At 44.5% G+C, this 21,189-nt stretch overlaps 1 protein-coding gene across 4 annotated transcripts; it reads left to right on the top strand.

Annotated features, from left to right (window-relative positions):
* The first annotated feature begins 1,910 nt into the window (after window positions 1-1,910).
* On the top strand, window positions 1,911-20,619 carry ZNF621 (zinc finger protein 621). Of its 4 annotated transcripts, none has more exons than XM_060110837.1 (5): window positions 1,911-2,051; window positions 2,751-2,836; window positions 14,969-15,095; window positions 15,675-15,782; window positions 17,331-20,619. In XM_060110837.1, the coding sequence occupies exons 2-5, from the start codon at window positions 2,813-2,815 to the stop codon at window positions 18,386-18,388; spliced, it is 1,317 nt and encodes a 438-aa protein (XP_059966820.1). In that variant the 5' UTR covers window positions 1,911-2,051; window positions 2,751-2,812; the 3' UTR covers window positions 18,389-20,619. The 4 variants fall into 4 exon arrangements, with proteins under 4 accessions (XP_059966820.1, XP_059966821.1, XP_059966819.1 ...); XM_060110838.1 differs by having other exon boundaries at window positions 1,911-2,285; XM_060110836.1 differs by having other exon boundaries at window positions 1,911-2,836; window positions 15,678-15,782.
* The last annotated feature ends 570 nt before the right edge of the window (window positions 20,620-21,189 follow it).

The following is a 21,189-nucleotide window of genomic DNA, read 5'->3' as shown; positions in this document are numbered from 1 at the left end:
ATCTTTGCCTTACCCAATTTTACAAAGGCTTTTTCCTATTTTTCCTTCTAGGAGTTTTATAGTTTTAGATTTTACATTTAGTTCTGTCATCTATTTTGAATTAAACTTTGTATAGGGCATGAGGTATGGATCCAAGTTCCTTCCTCCCTCTCTCTCACGTTCCCTTCCTTTTCAAATGGGTAACTTGTTGTAGCACCATTGTCCATATATGTGTGGGTCTAGTTCTAGATTCTGTTTTGTTCCTGTTTGTTGATCTGTTTGTCCATCTTGATGCCATTAACACACTGCATTAATTACTACAGTTTTTCTAAGTATTGAAGTCATATATTGTTAGTCCTCCTACTTTGTTTTTTGTTGTTTTGGCATTTCCAGGTCCTTTGCATTTCCATATGAATGTTAGAATCAGTTTGTCAATTTCTACAAAATATATCCTGGGATTTTGATTGAGATTGTATTGAATCTATAGATCAATTTTGGTATAATTGACATCTTAATTATATAGACTCTTGATTCGTGAACATGGTAAATCTCTCCATTTATTTAGATTTTTATTAATTTCATCAATATCTTGTAATTTTTACTGTATAGTAAGTAACTGCTGGGATAGAGTCATATATACAGATGTCTAGGGTCATTCTGTCTTCTAGCTGTGGGAGGCCAATTTCCCCTTTTAGCTCTGAAGTGCTTGGTGAGTAGGAACCATATATATGGAACTGTGTTCAGTAGACCTATCAGTGGTCAAAGAAAAAGTCTGTTCATGTTGGCAACCACACTGGCAAGAAGTGGTCACTGAAGTAAGTCTACTGTTGACCCATTGATTTTCAGAAGCATCGTCACTGTAGTAAGGCATTTGCTAATTAGCTGTTGTCCAGTGGGTAGTACTGTCATTGATTGGCTAGCTTTCAAGGGCATTTGTCACTGATTGGCTCATGTTCTAAAGTTTGGGGCTGCCATTGGTTTGATAACTCTCAGAAGCATAGTTGCAGGGGTCACCAAAGTGAGACTGTCACTGTCATTGGCTGATTTTCAGAGCATGTGTGTTGACCCGAAGTTGTGTAAATTAAGGGCATTTACTTGTTCTTAAGAGCAATTACTCGTTCGTGGCCTGGAACTTTGGTCAAAGAACAGTCTTTTCCTTTCTTGAATCTGAAAAACAGTCCTTTTAATGTTTCAATTCTCAGCCGCCCCCCCATCCCCCGCCCTTTCCTTTCCTCAGCCCAACCTGCCGAAGAGACTGTGAGGGATTATCCAGATCTTCATTTGTGGAGGTATGATTGTTTTTTTCAGCCAGTGTTGAAATTTAAGTTACTTGCCAGTTAACTAGGTGAAATAGCTGTAAACTACAGAATTTTTGTACTCTATTGAAAAAAGCTAAACTCAGGACATTTAGGGCATCCTGCCAAAGTCAATACAGGACAAAATCATTTAATATAGGACTTGTATATACAGGATGCTTGGCAACCGTAGTCACTGTTATTTTGGTTGTTAAAGGAATCTGCCCTAAAAGGTCCCACACACGCCTAGGTCCTAGGAAGGGAGAGGGCTTTAAAACGGTAGATGGGAACCATGGTTCTCCTAAGGGCTGCCCAGCCTAGGACCCAAGCAGGATGCCTGGCGTGGGCCTCTAGGAGATGACACAACAGAAACCATTCTCCCCACACCTGCACAGCCCAGGCTCCAGGTGACCCAGGGAATAAAGGCGGCCGACAGCTGATGGGGCAATCGGTTAACTGGGGCCCCACCTAGGTCTAGAGGCCGAGATCTGAGTAGAGCAATGTTACGTCAGCGCCCTCACAGCCCGCCCTCAGTGGTTGAAGCACAGGGGCGGAGGCACCCGCAGCTTGCTCGGCGGTGCGGCGCCCGCACATGACGTCATGCGCAAGAGCCTGTCCTATTCCCCGCCCCCTCGGGTCACGTGAGGCCGCGCCGCGGGGACCACCGAGACGGGCCGCCTCCGGGCGGCCTAGAGGGGCGCTCGATGCCCCTGCTTGGTTCTGTGTCGGCTTTCGGAGACTGACCGAGAGGTTCTGAGGGGAACAGGCTCAGTTCAGGCGAGTTCTTCGTGCTAGTCTTGTCCGGCGCCAGCTTCCTCGCTTTCCTTAGCGATTCGTCAGCACCCCGCCCCTGAACTCGCCTCTCTGACCCGGTGCTCGGGTGTCTGGGCCTCGCAGAAGCCGCCGAGGTGGTTGCGGGGCCTCCTAGAGCCCTGGTCCAGTCCCTTGCCCACCGAGGCGTGATCCTCTTTTTTGTCCTAAAGAAGTTGGCCCAACTGCCTCCCGTGCCCGGTACCGAAGTTTCTGATGTTTGAGGTCTCCTGCTTCCTTGGGTGGAGAGCCCGTTGGGGTCTCCTGTCATCATCACCCACTGGAACACTTGAGTATTTTAGCTCAATCCAGATCCAGCCACCCCTGTCTCCCTTCTCCAAAGGCACGCTTTTTGGGGTCAATGTCATGATCCCTCTAAGCGCTTTTTTAGGTTTTTGTTTGTTCAGACCCAGCACTGTAGGGACAGGATTCGTCTTGGATCCCTAGGTCCGCTCAATGTGAATGGGCCCCGGGACGCTCTTGGGCAGAGCAGGCAGGTGGTGGATTGTCCCGAGGACCAGGCAGTGCAATTCATGAGGAGTTTGGGGCGATCAGCCAGAGCGGGGCTGATGGAGTCTCCCGCCAGTGCTCGAAAGGAAAAGACGGAAGGCGGCTGTGGGTGATGTAGCACAGGGACTATTGCACTCATGGCTCTTCTTCTCTTAGCTTTTAAGGTTCTTGCTCTTCCAAACCCAGAAGACAGTGCACGGAGCCAGGGAACATCAGCCATGCTCCAAACCACTTGGCCTCAGGTGAGCTGAGCTTCTTTTCAGTCTTTTAAAAATCACATGAGCTATCAGGTAATCAGGAAAGGACCAAGAAGGCCTAACTAACTTGGCCAGGCTATGGTTTCCCTCTTGAGTCCATCCCCAGGGCTATGGCTGTAAATACGTGGTGGAGGAAATAAGAGTCTTGTGTGTACAGAGTGATGAGTTTGGATGAATAGGTTTAAGTGGAAAAAGGGGGACCCAAGCCAAGAAATTCCCCCTAAATGTGGAAATCCAGATCATATTCTACAAATAAAAGTTGCCAGCACAGATATAGAAAACAGCCTTACCAAAGGGGAAATGAGTTGGGGGGATAAATTAGGAATGTGGGATTTAAAAAAAAAAAAAAGGTTGCCTGCCGAGATAAGAGAAATTCTTTTTTTTTAAAAAAAAATAAATAAATAATTTATTTTTGGCTGCGTTGGGTCTTCGTTGCTGTGTGCGGGCTTTCTTTAGTTGCGTTGAGCGGGGGCTACTCTTCGTTGCGGTGCGCGGGCTTCTCATTGTGGTGGCTTCTCTTGTTGCGGAGTGTGGGCTCTAAGTGCGTGGGCTTCAGTAGTTGTGGCACGCGGGCTCAGTAGTTGTGGCTCACAGGCTCTAGAGCGCAGGCTCAGTAGTTGTGGTGCACGGGCTCAGCTGCTCTGCGGCATGTGGGATCTTCCCGGACCAGGGCTCGAACCCGTGTCCCCTGCATTGGCAGGCGGATTCTTAACCACTGTGCCACCAGGGAAGCCCCAGAGAAATTCTTTATTGAAGGGATTGCTCCACAAGTAGTAGATGTATCCCAGAGAGACCAGCATTGTTTTTTCCATATGTGCTTTCTAAATGCTAGGTGCATAGTACTGAATAATGCAGACAGGTTCCCTTTTCTCATGGAGGGTACTTTTACCAAAAACAAATAAGTTACCATAATTACCTGTTGCTAAAGTACAGCGCTTCGTAAAAGTGTGGTCCATACGTGGGCAGCATCAGGATCACCTGGGTGCTCATTAGAATTGCAAATTGTTAGTCCCACCCTAGACGCGGAGTCAGATTGGGGAGGAGGGTAAGTGGGGTCAGCAATCTGTTGTAACAGGCTCTCCAGGTGATTCTTACACACCTTCTCAAATTTGAGAAGCCCCAACGAAGCTACCTTTGAAGGTAGTGGTCAGGGAAGCCCTCATGGAGGTGGTCACATGACGTTGAGACCTCAAGGATGAGGTAGAAATAGTCTTGAAAACTACTGGAGAAAGAAGTAAAGAAGAGCTTTCCAGAGAGGACAGCAGATGCATCGACCCTGGGCTGGGAGAGAAAGCTGGGTGTACTCTGGAGACAGGGAGAGGTCGGAGGAAGTAGTTCATTGTGAGGTGGGGCAACTAGGCACATGGCTTGGAGGTCACTGTGAAGACTTTGGTTTCTATTCTGGGTTCAGTAGGAAGACACTAAAGGATTTTAAGCAGGGGAGTTGAAAGGGTTGGATTTATATATTAAAAAGGTTTTCAGCCCGTAGTGGTGCATTGGTTGCAGAAGAGTGTGAGTCAGGATGATATTGCAGTCCAGGTAAGAGATTAAGTATTGCTCTCCCTGCCCCTTTCCCTTTCTTTTTTAGTAGACTTAATTTTTTTAGAGAAGTTTTAGGTTCATAGCAAAATTGAGCAAAAAGCACAGAGTCCCCATATGCTTCCTGGCTCCACACATGTAGAGCCTCCGTCATTATCAGAGTGGTACATTAGTTACAATTGATGATCCTACATTGACACATCATAGTCACATAAAGTCCGTAGCTTGCATTAGGGTTCACTCTTTGTTTCTTTAGTAGATTTAGTTTATTTATTTAGTTTATTTTTTGGCTGCGTTGGGTCTTCGTTGCTGCACGCGGGCTTTCTCTAGTTGCAGCGAGCAGAGGCTACTCTTTGTTGCAGTGCAAGGCCTTCTCATTGCAGTGGCTTCTCTTGTTTTGGAGCACAGGCTCTAGGAGCACAGGCTTCAGTAGTTGTGGCACGCGGCCTTCAGTACATGTGGCTCGTGGACTCTAGAGCGTAGGCTCAGTAGTTGTGGTGCATGGGCTTAGTTGCTCTGTGGCATGCGGGATCTTCCTGGCCAGGGCTCGAACCCATGTCCCCTACATTGGCAGGTGGATTCTTAACCACTGTGCTACCAGGGAAGCCCAGGTTTCACTCTTGTTGTTGTACATTCTATGGTTTACAAATGTGTAATGATATGTATCTATTATTGTAGTATCATACAGAGCCTCTTCACAGGCTCTAAAAATCCTCTGTGTTCTCCCCTCCCTTCCTGGCAACTATTGATCTTTTTGCCTTTTCCAGAATGTTGTGTAGTTGGTATCATACCTTTTCATATTGGTTTTGTTCACTTAGCAGTATTCATTTAAGGTCTTGTGTGACTTTTCATGGCTTGATAGCTTATTTCTTTTTAGTGCTGAGTAATATTCCATTGACTGATTGTACCACAGTTTATTTCTCCATTCACCTACTGAAGGACATCTTGGTTGCTTCCAAGTTTTGGCAATTATGAATAAAGCTGCTATAAACATCCTTGTGCAGGTTTTTGTGTGGACGTAAGTTTTCAACTCATTGGGAAGATACCGAGGAGCATGATTGCTGGATCATATGGTAAGAGTATGTTTAGTTTTGTAAGAAGCTGTTAAACGTCTTCCAGAGTGGCCACACCGGTTTGTATTCCTGCCAGCAATGAATGAGCGTTTGTGTTGCTCCACATCCTTGCCAGCATTTGGTATTGTCAGTGTTTTGGATTTTGGCCATTCTAATGGATGTGTAGTGGTATCTCATTGATTTAATTTGCATTTGCCTGAAGACATATGTTGTAGAGCAGGGGTCCCCAACCCCGAGGCCAACGACCGGTACTGGACTGGTCCTGTTAGGAACCAGGCTGCACAGAAGAAGGTAAGCGGCGAGCAAGTGAAGCTTCATTGGCCGCTCCCCATCCCTCGCATTACCACCTGAACCACCCCCCAACACCCCCGTCCAGTCCGTGGAAAAATTGTCTTCCACGAAACTGGTCCCTGGTGCCAAAAATGTTAGGGACCGCTGTTGTATAGCATCTTTTCATATACCTGTTTGCCATCTGTATAACTTCTTTGATGAGGTATCTGTTCAGGTCTTTTGCCGATTTTTTGAATCGGGTTATTCATTTTCTTATTGAGTTTTAAGAGTTCTCTATATACTTGGGATAATAGTCCTTTATTATGTCTTTTAAAATATTTTCTCACAATCTATGGCTTGTAGTCTCATTTTCTTGAAGTATTATCCTTTTAAGGTAGGGTTTAATTCCCCCTCATTATTTCTTTCAAAAATGTATTTCCTTCAAAACCTTCTCAGCTAGTTTTTCACACTTACTTTTTCCAGATTACTCTAAATGATCCCCTACCCCTGTATAAATCTCATTGATTTTTTGGTGGGGGAGTGGATTTTTTTGAATTCATAGGCAAAATTGGGGTAATTGACTTCTTTACAAGTTTGATTCTTCCCATTCAGAAACACTGTATATTTCAATTTATTCAGTTTCTCTTTTATTTATTTTAATAAACATTTAGTTTTCTTGTCTTGGTTTTGCAGGTTTTTGTTAGGTCGGTTCTTAGCTATTTTCATATGAATGGCATCTTATTTTCTCTTTTTTTGTCTTCTAATTGTTTATGGTGGTATTTAGGAAAGCTAATCATTTTTGTTCACTTATCCTATATCTAGCTAACTTAATGAATTATTTTGTCAGTTTTAAATGTTTTTTGTTTATTCTCCTGCGTCTTGGATATTTTTTAGGCAGATAGCTATTTCCTCTGCAAGCAAAGATGTTTATGTTTCTTTCCTACATTTATGCTCTTCCAGTCTTTCACAGAAAGTAGAACTCAGTGCGTGGTAAATTATCAACCATTAACTTTAATGGATGTGCTCTGGCACTTCACTGTTAAGGTGGTATTTGCTATTGTTTTCTGACCTTCATAAATGTAAAAATTTTTATTGGTGATCAAACCATTTTTGAAATGAATTCTTTCAGCAAATTCATATTAATCATCTTGCATCTGCCAGGCCAATGTACTGTGCACTAGTAAACCAATAATGAACAAAACAGAATCCTTCCCTCATGACTTACAACCTGGTGGGGAGAGATAGACAATAAAAGTATAATTTGTCAGATGATGAAAAATACTGTGGAGAAAAATAAAATAAGTTGATGTACATAGTGACCATCCATAGGAGGAAGAAGAATGTATCAACAACCTACCTGTCTTGAAAAAGTAAGTTCTCCTTTAATAATAGGCATTTTTTTGGACTCATGATACCTGCGGTTATTTGACAGCAGGTGGGAAGAACAATTTGGGGAGGAAGATGGTACTGGGTGGAGAAAGTTGTGAGAATAGCTCTGAAGATGTCAGGGAGTGAGGTTTGACTTGCTGCACGCAGAGGTGAACTTTGGTTTACCTGTGAGCCTGTGGTCACTGTCATCAGAAGCCCTTTAATGCCTTGTTGTTGAAGCAGTGATTACTCACAGGACATCATGGTTCTATCTGATGTTTGGATTTGGGGCTCAAGCTATTTGGGGGGCCCTTTGAGCCTCGTCATTGCCCAGCTTAAGGGCCAACTCTCCCTTTGAGAAGTTTCTAAATTCGTTCTTCTCTCAATGTCTCCTTTTGAACTGAGTTCCCTAGTTCTTGTTTGCAAAGGACCCCCTCAGAAGGACCTGAGTGTAGTGCCAGTAGAGTGGCTGGGAGCAGTTTAACTTGCCAGCATTTATGCTTGGGGTATGTTTCTTCCCTGCTTCCCCCAGGAGCAGTTGTGAGAGCATTCCCTTCTCCCTGTCCCCTCTGCTGACTCCAGTGCACAGGCTGCCAGGAGAGACTGGGACACTCAAAGAGTAAGGGGCTTAGCTGAGCCCCTGTGGGTAGGTGTCTTCCTTTTCATTGGGCTGAAAAGAACAAGGCTGACTGCATAGGGTGGTGAGAATCTCCTAGGAGACGGAATCATCTGTGGGGTCATGAAGGTGAGAAGGTGCAGAAGGCAGGAGACCCCTCCAGGCTGAGCCCAGTCTCTGTGGTCTGCACTGTGCTGTCTATAGAAGCAGAGAAGGTAGTCAGTGGACACCATTAGAAACTGCTCCTACATCTCATGGAAGATGCAGAGGCTCTGGCTCCTAGGATGGTGTGTGCGGTTTTGAAATAGCTGATCCCTCAGTGTAGATTGGGGGAGGGCCCCCACGTGGCCTGGAGGGAGCACAGTAAAGATGGCTTGATACGTAATTTTGGAAGTTGGGTTTGAAAAGATGTTCTCCAAAGATGGGGCAACACCAGGTTATGATGAGGTTCAGGGGTTAGCTATGTGTTTGGAGAAGTTCATGAGCCCCCTGTCGGAGGCAGCACGCTATGTGGGAAGAGCCCAGGTTTGCTGTTTGACAGGTTTGTGTTGCAGTCCCAGCTGTGTCACTTCCTGGCTGTGTGATCTTGAGCAAAGTAATCAATTTTTCTGAATCTTAGTTTCATCCTTTGAAAAATGGGAGTAACAACTATGACTTCCTATATATGTTGTAAAAAGTAAATGAAAGACAAGAATTTTTTGATGTGGACCATTTTTAAAGTGTTTATTGAATTTGTTACAATATTGCTTCTGTTTTATGTTTTTGGTTTTTTGGCCACGAGGCATGTTGGATTTTAGCTCCCTGACCAGGGGTTGAACCCACACCCACTGCATTATAAGGTGAAGTCTTAACCACTAGACCACCAGGGAAGTCCCAAAGACAAGATTTAAAAGTACCCACCCAATGGGGCTTCCCGGTGGTGCAGTGATTAAGAATCCGCCTGCCAGTGCAGGGGACACGGGTTCGAGCCCTGGTCCGGGAAAATCCCACATGCCGCGGAGCACCTAACCCCATGCGCCACAACTACTGAGCCTGCACTCTAGAGCCCGCAAGCCACAACTACTGAGCCCACATGCCACAACTACTAAAGCCCGTGTGCCTAGAGCCTGTGCTCCACAACAAGAGAAGCCACCACAATGAGAAGCCCGTGCACCACAACAAAGAGTAGCCCCCACTCACCGCAACTAGAGAAAGCCTGCATGCAGCAACCCGATGCAGCCAAAAATAAATAAATAAATGAATGAATTAATTAATAAAGTAAAATAGATATATTAAAAACACAAAAAAGTACTCACCCAGGAGCCTGATGCCTAGGGGCTAATCCACAAATATGAGTTCCCTTCACTCTTCAGAAGATGGAGGTGGCCCAAGGGAGACAGAGGGGGCACACTTTGGCAGGTGGGATGGAGCTCAAGACAGGGGGACATGCCTGTGCCCAGAGATAAGCACATGGCCAGCCTTCTTTGAAGACAAGTAGTTTGGAGGAGAGGCCACAATGGGCAGGCTGCAGGTTTCCTTCAAGAGAGCTAGCTTTCTGATAAGGTAAGAAGGTATAAAAAGAAATTTGTAAAATACTGGGACTATTTTTTTTTTTTTTTGCCGTACACAGGCCTCTCACTGCTGTGGCCTCTCCCGTTGCGGAGCACAGGCTCCAGACACGCAGGCTCAGCGGCCATGGCTCACGGGCCCAGCCGCTCCGCGGCATGTGGGATCCTCCCAGACTGGGGCGCAAACCCGCGTCCCCTGCATCGGCAGGCAGACTCTCAACCACTGTGCCACCGGGGAAGCCCTATTTTTTTTAAATATATCTTTATTGGAGTATAATTGCTTCACAGTACTGTGTTAGTTTCTGTTGTACAACAAAGTGAATCAGCCGTATGCATACATATATCCCCATATCCCCTCCCTCTTGAGCCTCCCTTCCACCCTCCCTATCCCACCCTTCTAGGTTATCGAAAAGCACTGAGCAGATCTCCCTGTGCTATGTGGCTGCTTCCCACTAGCTATCTATTTTACGTTTGGTAGTGTATATATGTCCGTGCTACTCTCTCACTTCGTCCCAGCTTCCCCCTCCCCTGCCGTGTCCTCAAGTCCATTCTCTATGTCTATGTCTTTATTGTGCCCTGCCACTAGGTTCATCAGTACCTTTTTTTTTTTAGATCCATATATATGTGTTAGCATACGGTATTTGTTTTTCTCTTTCTGACTTACTTCACTCTGTATGACAGCCTCTAGGTCCATCTGTCTCACTACAAATAACTCAATTTTGTTCCTTTTTATGGCTGAGTAATATTCCATTTATATATATGTGCCATATCCTCTTTATCCACTCATCTGTTGATGTACATTTAGGTTGGTTCCATGTCCTGGCTATTGTAAATAGTGCTGCAGTGAACATTGTGATACATGTCTCTTTTTGAATTGTGGTTTTCTCAGGGTATATGCCCAGTAGTGGGATTGCTGGTTCATATGGTAGTTCTATTTTTAGTTTTATAAGGAACCTCCATACTGTTCTCCATATGTATGATATTGATATTATAAATGTATCAATTTACATTCCCACCAACAGTGAAGGAGGGTTCTCTTCACCACATCCTTTCCAGCATTTATTGTTTCTAGATTTTTTGATAATGGCCATTCTGACCAGTGTGAGGTGATACCTCATTGGAGTTTTGATTTGCATTTCTCTAATAATTAGTGATGCTGAGCATCTTTTCATGTGTCTCTAGGCCATCTGTATGTCTTCTTTGGTGAAATATCTACTTAGGTCTTCTGCCCATTTTTTAATTGAATTGTTTGTTTTTTTGTTATTGAGCTCCATGAGCTGTTTGTATATTTTGGAGCTTAATCCTTTGTCCATTGTTTCATTTGAAAATATTTTCTCCCATTCGGAGGGTTGTCTTTTCATCTTGTTTATGGTTTCCTTTGCTGTGCAAAACCTTTTAAGTTTAATTAGGTCCCGTTTTGTTTATTTTTGTTTTTCTTTCCATTACTCTAGGAGGTGGGTCAAAAAAGATCTTGCTGTGGTTTATGTCAGAGTGTTTCTCCTATGTTTTCCTCTAAGAGTTTTATAGTGTCTGGTCTTACATTTAGGTCTTTAATCCATTTGGAGTTTATTGTTGCGTATGGTGCTAGGGAGTGTTCTAATTTCATTCTTTTACATGTACCTGTCCAGTTTTCCCAGCACCACTTATTGAAGAGGCTGTCTTTTCTTCATTGTATGTTCTTGCCTCCTTTGTCATAAATTAGGTGACCATATGTGTGTGGGCTTAACTCTGGGCTTTCTATCCTGTGGGTCTTTTTCTTCTCTTGTGTTTCCCGCCTAGAGAAGTTTCTTTAGCATTTGTTGTAAAGCTGGTTTGGTGGTACTGAATTCTCTTAGCTTTTGCTTGTCTGAAAAACTTTTGATTTCTCTGTCGAATCTGAATGAGTTCCTTGCTGGGTAGAGTAATTTTGCTTGTAGATTTTTCTCTTTCATCACTTTAAGTTTATCGTGCCACTCTCTTCTGGTCTGCAGAGTTTCTGCTGAAAAATCAGTTGATAACCTTATGGGGATTCCCTTGTATGTTATTTGTTGCTTTTCCCTTGCCGCTTTTAATTTTTTTCTCTTTGAATTTAATTTTTGTTAGTTTGATTAATATGTGTCTTGGTGTATTTTTCCTAGGGTTTATCCTGTATGGGACTCTGTGCTTCCTGGACTTGGGTGACTATTTCCTTTCCCATGTTAGGGAAGTTTTCCACTATAATCTCTTCGAATATTTTCTCAGACCTTTTCTTTTCCTCTTCTTCTGGGACCCCTATAATTCAAATGTTGGTGTGTTTAGTGTTGTCCCAGAGGTCTCTGAGATTGTCTTCAATTCTTTTCATTCTTTTTTCTTTATTCTGCTCCTCTGCAGTTTATTTCTACTATTTTGTCTTCCAGCTCACTTATTCATTCTTCTGCCTCAGTTATTCTGTTATTGATTCCTTCTAGTGTATTTTTCATTTCAGTTATTGTGTTGTTCATCTCTGTTTGTTCTTTAGTTGTTCTAGATCTTTGTTAAACATTTCTTGTATTTTCTCAGTCCTTGCCTCCATTCTATTTCCGAGATTCTGGATCATCTTTACTATCATTACTCTGAATTCTTTTTCAGGTAGATTGCCTATTTCCTCTTCATTTATTTGGTCTTGTAGGTTTTTACCTTGTTCCTTCATGTGTGACATATTATTTTGCCATCTCCTTTTTTTTTTTTTTCCTTTTTTTTTTGTGAGTGGGATTGTGTTCCTGTCTCACTGGTTGTTTGGCCTGAGGCTTCCAACACTGGAGTTTGTAGGATGTTGGGTAGAGCTGGGTCTTGGTGCCAAGATGAGGACCTCTGGGAGACCTCACTGCGATGACTCTTCCCTGGGGTCTGAGGTTCTGTGTTAGTCCAGTGGTTCAGACTCAGAGCTCCCACCGCAAGAGCTTCAGCCCGACGGCCAGCTCATGAACCAAGATCCTGCAAGCCACACAAGGTGGTGCAAAAAAAAAAAAAGAAAAAAGAAAAAGGAGAACTGTAACAAAGTAAAAAATAAAATTAAACTAGGAAACTAACAGATATGTTAGAAAAAATATAAAAATAAAAATATAGATGAAGCAACAACCAGAAGGTAAAACAGAACCACAATAGTAAAAACAAGGAGTAGAAAAAAAAAAAAGGTGGAAAAGGCCTTGGCTCTGGAAGGCACGGCCTAAGCAGGGGCAAGGTTTGGGTGGGGGGCAGGGCCTATGCTTAGGACCCACAGGGCTGGAAAAGGCCCTGATGGGTGTGGGGGGTGGGGCTTAGGCTCAACAGAACAGAAGGGGCCCAGGCGTACCTCCCACCTCTGGTTTCAGAGGGTGGGTGACCCTACTTGGGAGCTCAGCAGGCATCCTGGGCCCGAGTGGGCAGAGCAAACACCCTCGCTCCTCTCCTGCTCCTCCAGTCCCGGAGGGCCCCTCCCGCCTGCCTCTCCTGTTCTCCCCGGTCTCCCTCCCCAGGACCCATGCAGCCTGGAGTGGGCTTTGGAGGGCTGGGGAATCAGCCTGGGAGCTTAGCAGTCTCTGTGGGCCTGAGTGGGTGGTGCATACGCCCTCTGCTCCTCTCCTGCTCCTCTGGTCCTGGAGATTGGGCAGGGGAAACACTGCGTGTGCTCCCCATGATCCGAGCCCCTGAGGGTCTCACCAGTCATGGGAACCCCTCCCCCCTCTCAGCCACCCTTCAGGGCCGCCAGTCCTATCCAGCCTCCACTTCTCCTTCCCCCTCAGTCCCCCCACGTCCTACCGGTTCACTTGGGGCTTATACCCATCTCCTTGGGCATCGGGGTCCCCCACCAGTGTCTGGCAGGTGCCCTAGTTGTAGGGAGAGGCAAACTCTGCGTCTTCCCACACCACCATCTTCCTGATGCTTCCTAATTTTTATTTTATTACGGAGTATAGTTGATTAACCATGTTGTGTTAGCTTCAGGTGTACAGCAAAGTGATTCTGTTATACATATACAAGTATCTTTTCCTTTTCAAATTCTTTACCCATTTAGGTTATTACAGAATGTTGAGCAGAGTTCCCTGTGCTATACATTGGGTCCTTGTTGGATATCTGTTTTAAATATAGCAGTGTGTACATGTCAATCCCAAACTCCCAATCCATCCCTTCCCCCCACTGCCAGTCCCCTGGTAACCATAAGTTCATTCTCTAAGTCTGTGAGTCTGTTTCTGTTTTGTAAATAAGTTAATTTGTATCTTTTTTTTTTAGATTCTGCATATAAGCAATATCATATGGTATTTGGCTTTCTCTAACTTACTTCACTTAGTATGATAATCTCCAGGTCCATCCATGTTGCTGCAAATGGCACTATTTCATTCTTTTTAATGGCTGAGTAATATTCCATTGTATATATGTACCACATCTTCTTTATTCATTCTTCTCTCAATGGACATTTAGGTTGCTTCCATGTCTTGGCTATTGTAAACAGTGCTGCAGTGAACATTGGGGTGCATGTGTCCTTTCAAAACATGTTTTTCTCCAGATATATGCCCAGGAGTGGGATTGCTGGATCATATGGTAGCTCTATTTTTAGGTTTTTAAGGAACCTCCGTACTGTTCTCCATAGTGGCTGTTACCAATTTACATTCCCACCAACAGTGTAGTGGGTTCCTTTCTGTCCACACCCTCTCCAGCATTTATTGTTAGATTTTTTGTTAATGGCCATTCTGATTGGTGTGAGGTGAATCTCATTGTGGTATTGATTTGCGTTTCTCTAATAATCAGAGATGCTGAGCATCTTTTCATGTGCCTCTTGGCCATTTGTATGCCTTCTTTGGAGAAATGTCTATTTAGGTCTTTTGCCCATTTTTGGATTGGATTGTTTGTTTTTTTAATATTGAGTTTCATGAGCTGTTTGTAAATTTTGGAGATTAATCCCTTGTTGGTCACATCGTTTGCAAATATTTTCTCCCATTCTGTGGGTTGTCTTTTTGTTTTGTTTATGGTTTCCTTTGCTGTGCAAAAGCTTTTGAGTTTAGTTAGGTCTCATTTGTTTATTTTTGTTTTTATTTCCATTACTTTAGGAGATGATCAGAAAAGATCGTGCTGTGATTTATGTCAAAGAGTGTTATGCCTATGTATTCCTCTAAGAGTTTTATAGTATCTGGTCTTACATTTAGGTCTTTAATCCATTTTGAGTTTATTTTTGTGTATGGTGTTAAAGAATGTTCTAACTTCACTTTTTTACATGTAGCTGCACTGGGACTATTCCTAAGGAGTGGCTCCTCTGTGCATAGTGGAAGCTGTTGGGGAAGGCCAGGAGAAGCTGGGGCAGGGAGTACAAGTGGCCGTGCATATGTACTTCGGCTGAGTGGAGACAGAGAGAGTGGTTGGTGTACAGAAAATTAGGTGACAGGTTAAGAGTACATGAGGGCAGCAGGTGCTAGAGGGACAGATCCATGGAGAAATGAACAAAGGGGTTGATGCAGTTACCAGGCAGGAGAGCCCCAGATGCCAAGTTATGAGGTTAGGATGACAGTTTGGAGCCCCAGAGCTGAGTAGGTGGGAGAGCATTGGCGTACTGAGTCTGGAGGTGGGAACACTGGCTGAGGACTGGCCTCTGGCTGGGGTGCTGAATGCTCTTGTCCATAGAGCAAACCTTCCACGAGGCTCAGAGTCACAGACCCTGGCAGGTCCATCTCTTCCCTGCAGCTCAGACTGCCCCCTTCTGGCCCTCGCTCAAGGCTTCAGCAGGAACCTGTTGTTTCAGGAGCCAGTGACCTTTGAGGATGTGGCTGTGTACTTTACCCAGAACCAGTGGGCCAGCCTGGAGCCTGTGCAGAAGGCCCTGTACAGGGAGGTGATGCTGGAGAATTATGCAAATGTGGCTTCCCTGGGTAAGGTCTCTCTCAGTGGCCCTCTGTGATAGTTTCATGTCTTCTCAGATGTCTTGGGGATTCTAGTAGTCCTTAGGTTTGATGGCTCCAGAGGGGAGTTCTGTACTCATCAGCCTTTGGAGATGCTGGGTGGGGAAATCCCAGGTTCCCTTTGGCTTTGAAATTGGACTTCATTACTTCCCAGGGAAGAGCATGGTTCTGGACCCTGAGGGAGAGGATTCTCCTGGGTACCCCCAGGAGACCTCTGTTCCTCCATCTTTCCAGTGTTGTGGGATATGGGCCCTCTCCTGTGTGGAGGAGCCTCCCAGGATATCAGTACATACATCCTTCCTGAAGGGATTTCCTTTCTTCTGAGTCAGGGTGAGCTTTCACTTTCTCCTTGAGGAGAATCACTATCTCCCTGGCCCTACCTTGGAGCACAGTTTGGACCCCTTCCTCAGAACCCCTGGTGGCCCATTGGTCCCCTGGGCAGTCCACTTCTCCCCTCCTCAACTAGCCCACGATGGGGTGGGCAGAGAGATCTCAGGAACAGCTCTGGATGTCTCCCCTCAACTTGTCTCTCTCTCTTTCTTGCTGGAGAAGCACTTCCATTCCCCACACCTGTTCTGATCTCCCAGCTGGAGAGAGGGGAAGCACCATGGGGCCCAGATCCCTGGGAAGCAGAGATTTTGAGAGGCGTCTGTCCAGGTGAGTAAGAGGACCTAGTGCTTTCTGGTTTGCCTTCCTGGTTTACTAGAAATATTTCTCCTGCAGCAGAGAACAAAGCTCCCTGTAGTTTTTATAAGGTAGTACTCAGTACACTCTCTGACCTCTTTCGAGTTCCCGCACTGAGCCCGGAAGGACCATTCCCTAGGAGTGCATAGCTGCACGCTGTCCATATCCACATGGCTATCCTCCCACGGAAAAGCTGTGACCCACTACCTCTGAAACCACCTCTTTTCTCACTTACCAGCGAAAATATTTAATTTTATGCCAATTTTCATGGCAAAGAAGCAGGGTTTTAGCCATACTTTTAAGTAAAATATTATTCTGTGGGTCAAACTGATTTATCTGTGCCATAGCTATGATTTTATTTGCCTCTTTAGTGTTTAAATCATGTTTAGTATTTAAAAGTTCCTGATGTCATAATCTTGAGGTTTACGATGTATTTGTTTTCTATAGGGCTATAGAGGAAAGGGCAAGAATATTCCCCCAATACAACACCCAACACACCCACCCACCCTAAAATTTCCCAGAGACTGCTTACCAGTCCTGGGAGCTTTTGTTTACTTGGGTTTTCTTTCTTTTAGGAAGAAAGCTTCCAGGCCTCATTTCTCACACATACTGCGACGTTGTAAATAGTGGTTCCTTTAGTAGTAATACCACTGTGGCCTACAGCTCTCCGATCGACTTGTGTTCTGGCTGACTTTCTGAACGAACTAATGTTTTATCCCAGAATATTATGTGGATTTTTTTTGTTTGTTTTTTGGCCGTGCTGTGCGGCTTGTGGGATCTTAGTTCCCCGACCAGGGATTGAAGCTGGGCCCTCAGCAGTGAGAACACGGAGTCCTAACCACTGGAATACCTATGTGGAATATTTAAAAGTAGAATTGTCAGGCCATTATTTAGAATTCGGAATATGGGGTGGTTTCCTGGCTTCCAGGTGGGGCACTGGGATCCATTGTTTCTCTGTGTGTGTTACCGCGCTGCTCAGCTACTCATCTCACGGGTGTCTTTTCCCTTCTTCGAGGTCTCCCTCTCTCTCTTTTTAAAACCTGTTTCCATTGCTTGCTGATTCCTCTCACCTCTCCCACTTTTTTTTCTTTTTTTCCCCTCCTGCCTCTTTTCCTTACCCCCCTCCCCTTTTTTAACTGGCTGTGCCGCATCGCTTGCGAGACCTTAGTTCCCCAACCAGGGATTGAACCTGAGCCTCCTGCAGTGGAAGCATGGCGTCCTAACCACTGGACCGCCAGGAAGGTCCCCTTCCCATTCTCATTCTGCACATTTCACCTGCCCTGGTTCATTCCCCAGCCCTTCCTTATAAGAGGCACTCCCTGGACTGGTTCCAGTGTCGTCACTTCTCCAGTTATATGTTATTGTTTTTCTTTTTCTCTCTCATCCTCCTTTATGGATGCTTGTAGCCATCTTATGGGTATATTTTTAAAAAATCACTTCCTACGAGAGAAAATCAGGACCACTGGATCCTGTTTCCCTTCCAGTTCAGTAACGAGGAACACTTGTGGTTTCTTTGGTCAGGTGGTGAGTCCTGGACTAAGACAGAAGAGCCAGTGGTAAAGCAGGAAGCCCCTGAAGAAACAGAGGTGCACAGCATGCCGGTGGGAGGGCTTTTCAGAAACGTGTCTCAGCACTTTGATTTTAAAAGCAAGGCACCATGGCAGACTTTCAGTCTGAATCCCAATCTAATACTTCGAGGTGGAATGAAGTTCTACGAGTGTAAAGAATGTGGGAAGATCTTCAGATATAACTCAAAGCTCATTCGGCATCAGATGAGCCACACTGGGGAGAAGCCCTTCAAATGTAAGGAATGTGGCAAAGCTTTCAAGTCCAGCTATGACTGTATCGTACACGAGAAAAATCACATCGGCGCAGGACCCTACGAATGTAAGGAGTGTGGCAAAGGTCTGAGCTCCAACACAGCCTTGACCCAGCATCAGCGCATACACACGGGCGAGAAGCCCTATGAGTGTAAGGAGTGCGGCAAGGCCTTCCGTCGGAGCGCAGCCTACCTTCAGCATCACAGGCTACACACTGGGGAGAAACTCTATAAATGTAAGGAATGTTGGAAAGCTTTTGGGTGTAGGTCACTCTTTATCGCCCACCAGAGAATTCATACCGGGGAGAAACCCTACCAGTGTAAGGAGTGTGGCAAGGCGTTCACCCAGAAGATTGCTTCCATTCAGCATCAGAGAGTTCACACCGGAGAGAAGCCTTATGAGTGTCAGGCATGTGGGAAAGCCTTCAAGTGGTACGGCAGCTTTGTTCAGCATCAGAAACTGCACCCCGTGGAGAAGAAGCCTGGCAAGGCTCTCGGGCCGTCCGTGCTGTGTCCCCAGGGCCCCTCTTCAGCCTTAGCTGCCATGCCTTTCCAGGGCCCCTGCTCTGCTCCGGCTGTGGCCATGCCTTCACTGGCCTTGCCACACACTGTCCTCATTCCTGCCTCCGGGCCCGTGTTAATGCTGCTGCCCACCTCTGGAGTCCCTTCTTCTGTCCAGATTGTACGAGTCTTCCAGGGTCTTCCTCCCACTGTGAAGCCTTCCCCAGTTATTCTGACCCCTTCTCCTCACCCCTCGTGACCTCTGTCTTGGCACTTCTCTGGCTGTTACACACAGCAGATCTCCAACCTAACTTAGGCTTGATTTGTGGCTTTTACACTGTACATGTGTTACAGCTGTTGCGGCATAAACGCCATTGTAATCGAGATATATTTAAAGACTGTGTTTGTATGATATATTCTGTTTTTTTCTGGGTAGAAAATGGAAATACTTGACCTTCATATTGGTCCCTTTCAGGCTTGAACAGTAACGGTCATGTCTGCATTGTGGGGCTGCTGGTGGTCGAAGTGCTAATAGGACGCTTTGGTGAATTAGGGACGTTTGAGAGAGAGGACATCCCCGTATTAGGCCCCTGTGATTAGAGAGAAGCAGCCTGGGAGAAACAGAGGAGGCATTTAAGACCTGTCAGAGTTGAGAATTGGAATGAGCTTCCAACCATGGCCTTTAGAAATGAATGCAGATTGTTCAGTGGGTGAAGGTGTGGTGTATTCATGCAGTTGAAGTTGGGTTGCTATTGACACAGATCATTGAGGATCTTGTACGTCTCTGCAAAAGATCATTTGAAATAACCAATTTTTTAAAAAAGAAAACATACAGTGATAACAATCATTTATATGATGAATAGCAGTCATGTCTTTAAACATGAAGTTGTTTTTTTTTAATCTTTAGCTTTGCTTTTGATATCTAGATGTTTCCTTTGGTTTCCTAAGTAAATATACACCAAGACATTCATCTTTGCTCCATCTGTTGCATAAATTTTTCTTGGTGTGCATTCTGGTTTCCTGTTTGCAAGCACTGGTTTCTACATTGACTTTTCTCCAAATTGTAAACATGAACTTTGGCAAATTACTAAAGAAATAGGAGCAACTGATTTGGGGGAAATCTGAATATGCCTGCAGAATTGTATTTTAGGAATAAAGAGGGCTATGTATCGGGTCAGTGGTTAAGCTTATGTGACAGGTTAGTGAAGTGGAATTTTGGATTGCTCTTGCTTTTGACCTTAGGTGAGAATCTTTTATAACTGTGCAAAGGACTGTGTGAAGTAATTCCTGGAAAAAGAACTTGAGTTATGCGTTACAGGCACACCTTGTTTTATTGTGCTTCACTTTTTCCATTTCACAGATACTGTTTTTTTACAAATTGAAGGTTTGTGACAGAGCTGCATTGTTGGATAATGGTTAAGATTTTTTAGCAATGAAGTATTTTTTAATTAAGGTATGTTCTTTTTTTTAGACAATGCTATTACATACTTCATAGACTATAGTGTAAACAACTTTTATATGCACTGGGAAACCAAAAAATTCGTGTGGCTTGCTTTCTTGCTATATTTGCTTTATTGTGGTGGTCTGGAACTGAACCAGAAGTATCTCTGAGGTCTGCCTGTATTAGCACTAATATAAAGTAAACCCTTAAATGTTGATGGAAGGGACCATAACATTTTTTTAAAGTTGCTTTTGCTGTCTACATGTGTCTCCATTGCAGTTAACAGAAAAACCTTTACATTAGTGTTTCTTAAACTTTACCATGTGTCTGAATAAGCTGGTATAAAAAGAGTAATTTTCTGGCCTAACTCTCAGAGATTCTGATTTTGGATATCCATGGTGATGCCCAGACCTTTAGTGTGGACCACACTTTGAGAGAGGTGCCTTGAGCAGCAAATGCCTGGGGAGTGTACCTTGATAAAGGGCTTACCCTATTTCACAGTGATCTTCAGGAGAGAAACCTCTAAAAGTAGCTTAGGTGGTATCAGTTTAGAAGAAAAGAGAAAAGTAAGTGAAATTTGGTCTGTAGGGAAAAAAAGAAAGGGGCAAAGAGGACTGATGTAGCTTATGAAGAGTTCTTGAGGTCTCCAATGCCAGAAGGTTCGTGGGGTTGACATTGGTTACCTTTTGCTGTTTTTGTGGTTTATTTGCATGTTCGATGAAAGAATGAGGAAATTTTTTTTCTTATATTAAGTTAGTACACTTCAAACTAGCTCTTGGGTTAAAGAGAGCGCAAAGTGAAAGCTGCAGATGATTTAGAATTGAACAACAGTAAGAATAGATCATAGCAGGGTCTAGGGGATGTGGCGAAAGGTGGTACTTGGAGCAATGTTTACAGTCTTGGATGCATTCTTTAGAAAATGAGTTTGAAGGCTTGCAATTCAGAAGGTTGGGGTAGGGGGTGGGATGGTGGTGGGAAACAAAAAAATTAACCAAAAACTAAAAACCAAACAAACAGACCACCAGCCCCCTTCCCAATAAACTTAGAAATAAGATACACAACAGAGTTTGGTGTTTATTTATTTATTTATTTACTTAATTTATTTTTGGCTGCATTGGGTCTTAGTTGTGCCACGCAGGATCTTCATTGAGGCAGGCGGGATCTTTCATTGTGGCACGGGCTTCTCTCTTGTTGTGGCATGTGGGTTTTCTCTTCTCTAGTTGTGGTGTGCAGGCTCCAGGGCGCGTGAGCTCTGTAGTTGTGGTGCACAGGGTCCAGAGCGTGTGGGCTCTCTAGTTGAGGCGCACGAGCTCAATAGTTGTGGCACATGGGCTTAGTTGCTCCGCGGCATGTGGGATCTTAGTTCCCTGACCAGGGATTGAACCTGCATCCCCTGCATTGTAAGGCGGATTCTTTCCCACTGGACCACCAGGGAAGTCCCCAGGGTTTCGTGAAGATGGCAGTTGAACATGTTAGCATTTCACCCTCCTGAAACTCCACTAAGATAGTAAAGAGATTAAAAATTAAAAAGCATAAACTCAGAAGAACAATGAAAATAAGCTGATGACAACATTTTGGAAGCTCAAAATCAGGTGAAAGAGTTGTGACTTTTAGCAGAG

Source organism: Mesoplodon densirostris, chromosome 10, assembly GCF_025265405.1.
Source record: "Mesoplodon densirostris isolate mMesDen1 chromosome 10, mMesDen1 primary haplotype, whole genome shotgun sequence".
In the NCBI taxonomy this organism is placed as follows: Eukaryota; Metazoa; Chordata; class Mammalia; order Artiodactyla; family Ziphiidae; genus Mesoplodon; species Mesoplodon densirostris.
This window is presented reverse-complemented; position numbering and strand designations above follow the sequence as displayed.

Bases quoted from the DNA above. Each gene is read 5' to 3' on its own strand.
- ZNF621 (XM_060110835.1), top strand. From the start codon at position 2,732: ATGGCTCTTCTTCTCTTAGCTTTTAAGGTTCTTGCTCTTCCAAACCCA. The intron at 2,837-14,968 runs GTGAGCTGAGCT...CTGTTGTTTCAG, and splicing joins TCCAAACCACTTGGCCTCAG to GAGCCAGTGACCTTTGAGGA. The intron at 15,783-17,330 runs GTGAGTAAGAGG...TTCTTTGGTCAG, and splicing joins TTTGAGAGGCGTCTGTCCAG to GTGGTGAGTCCTGGACTAAG.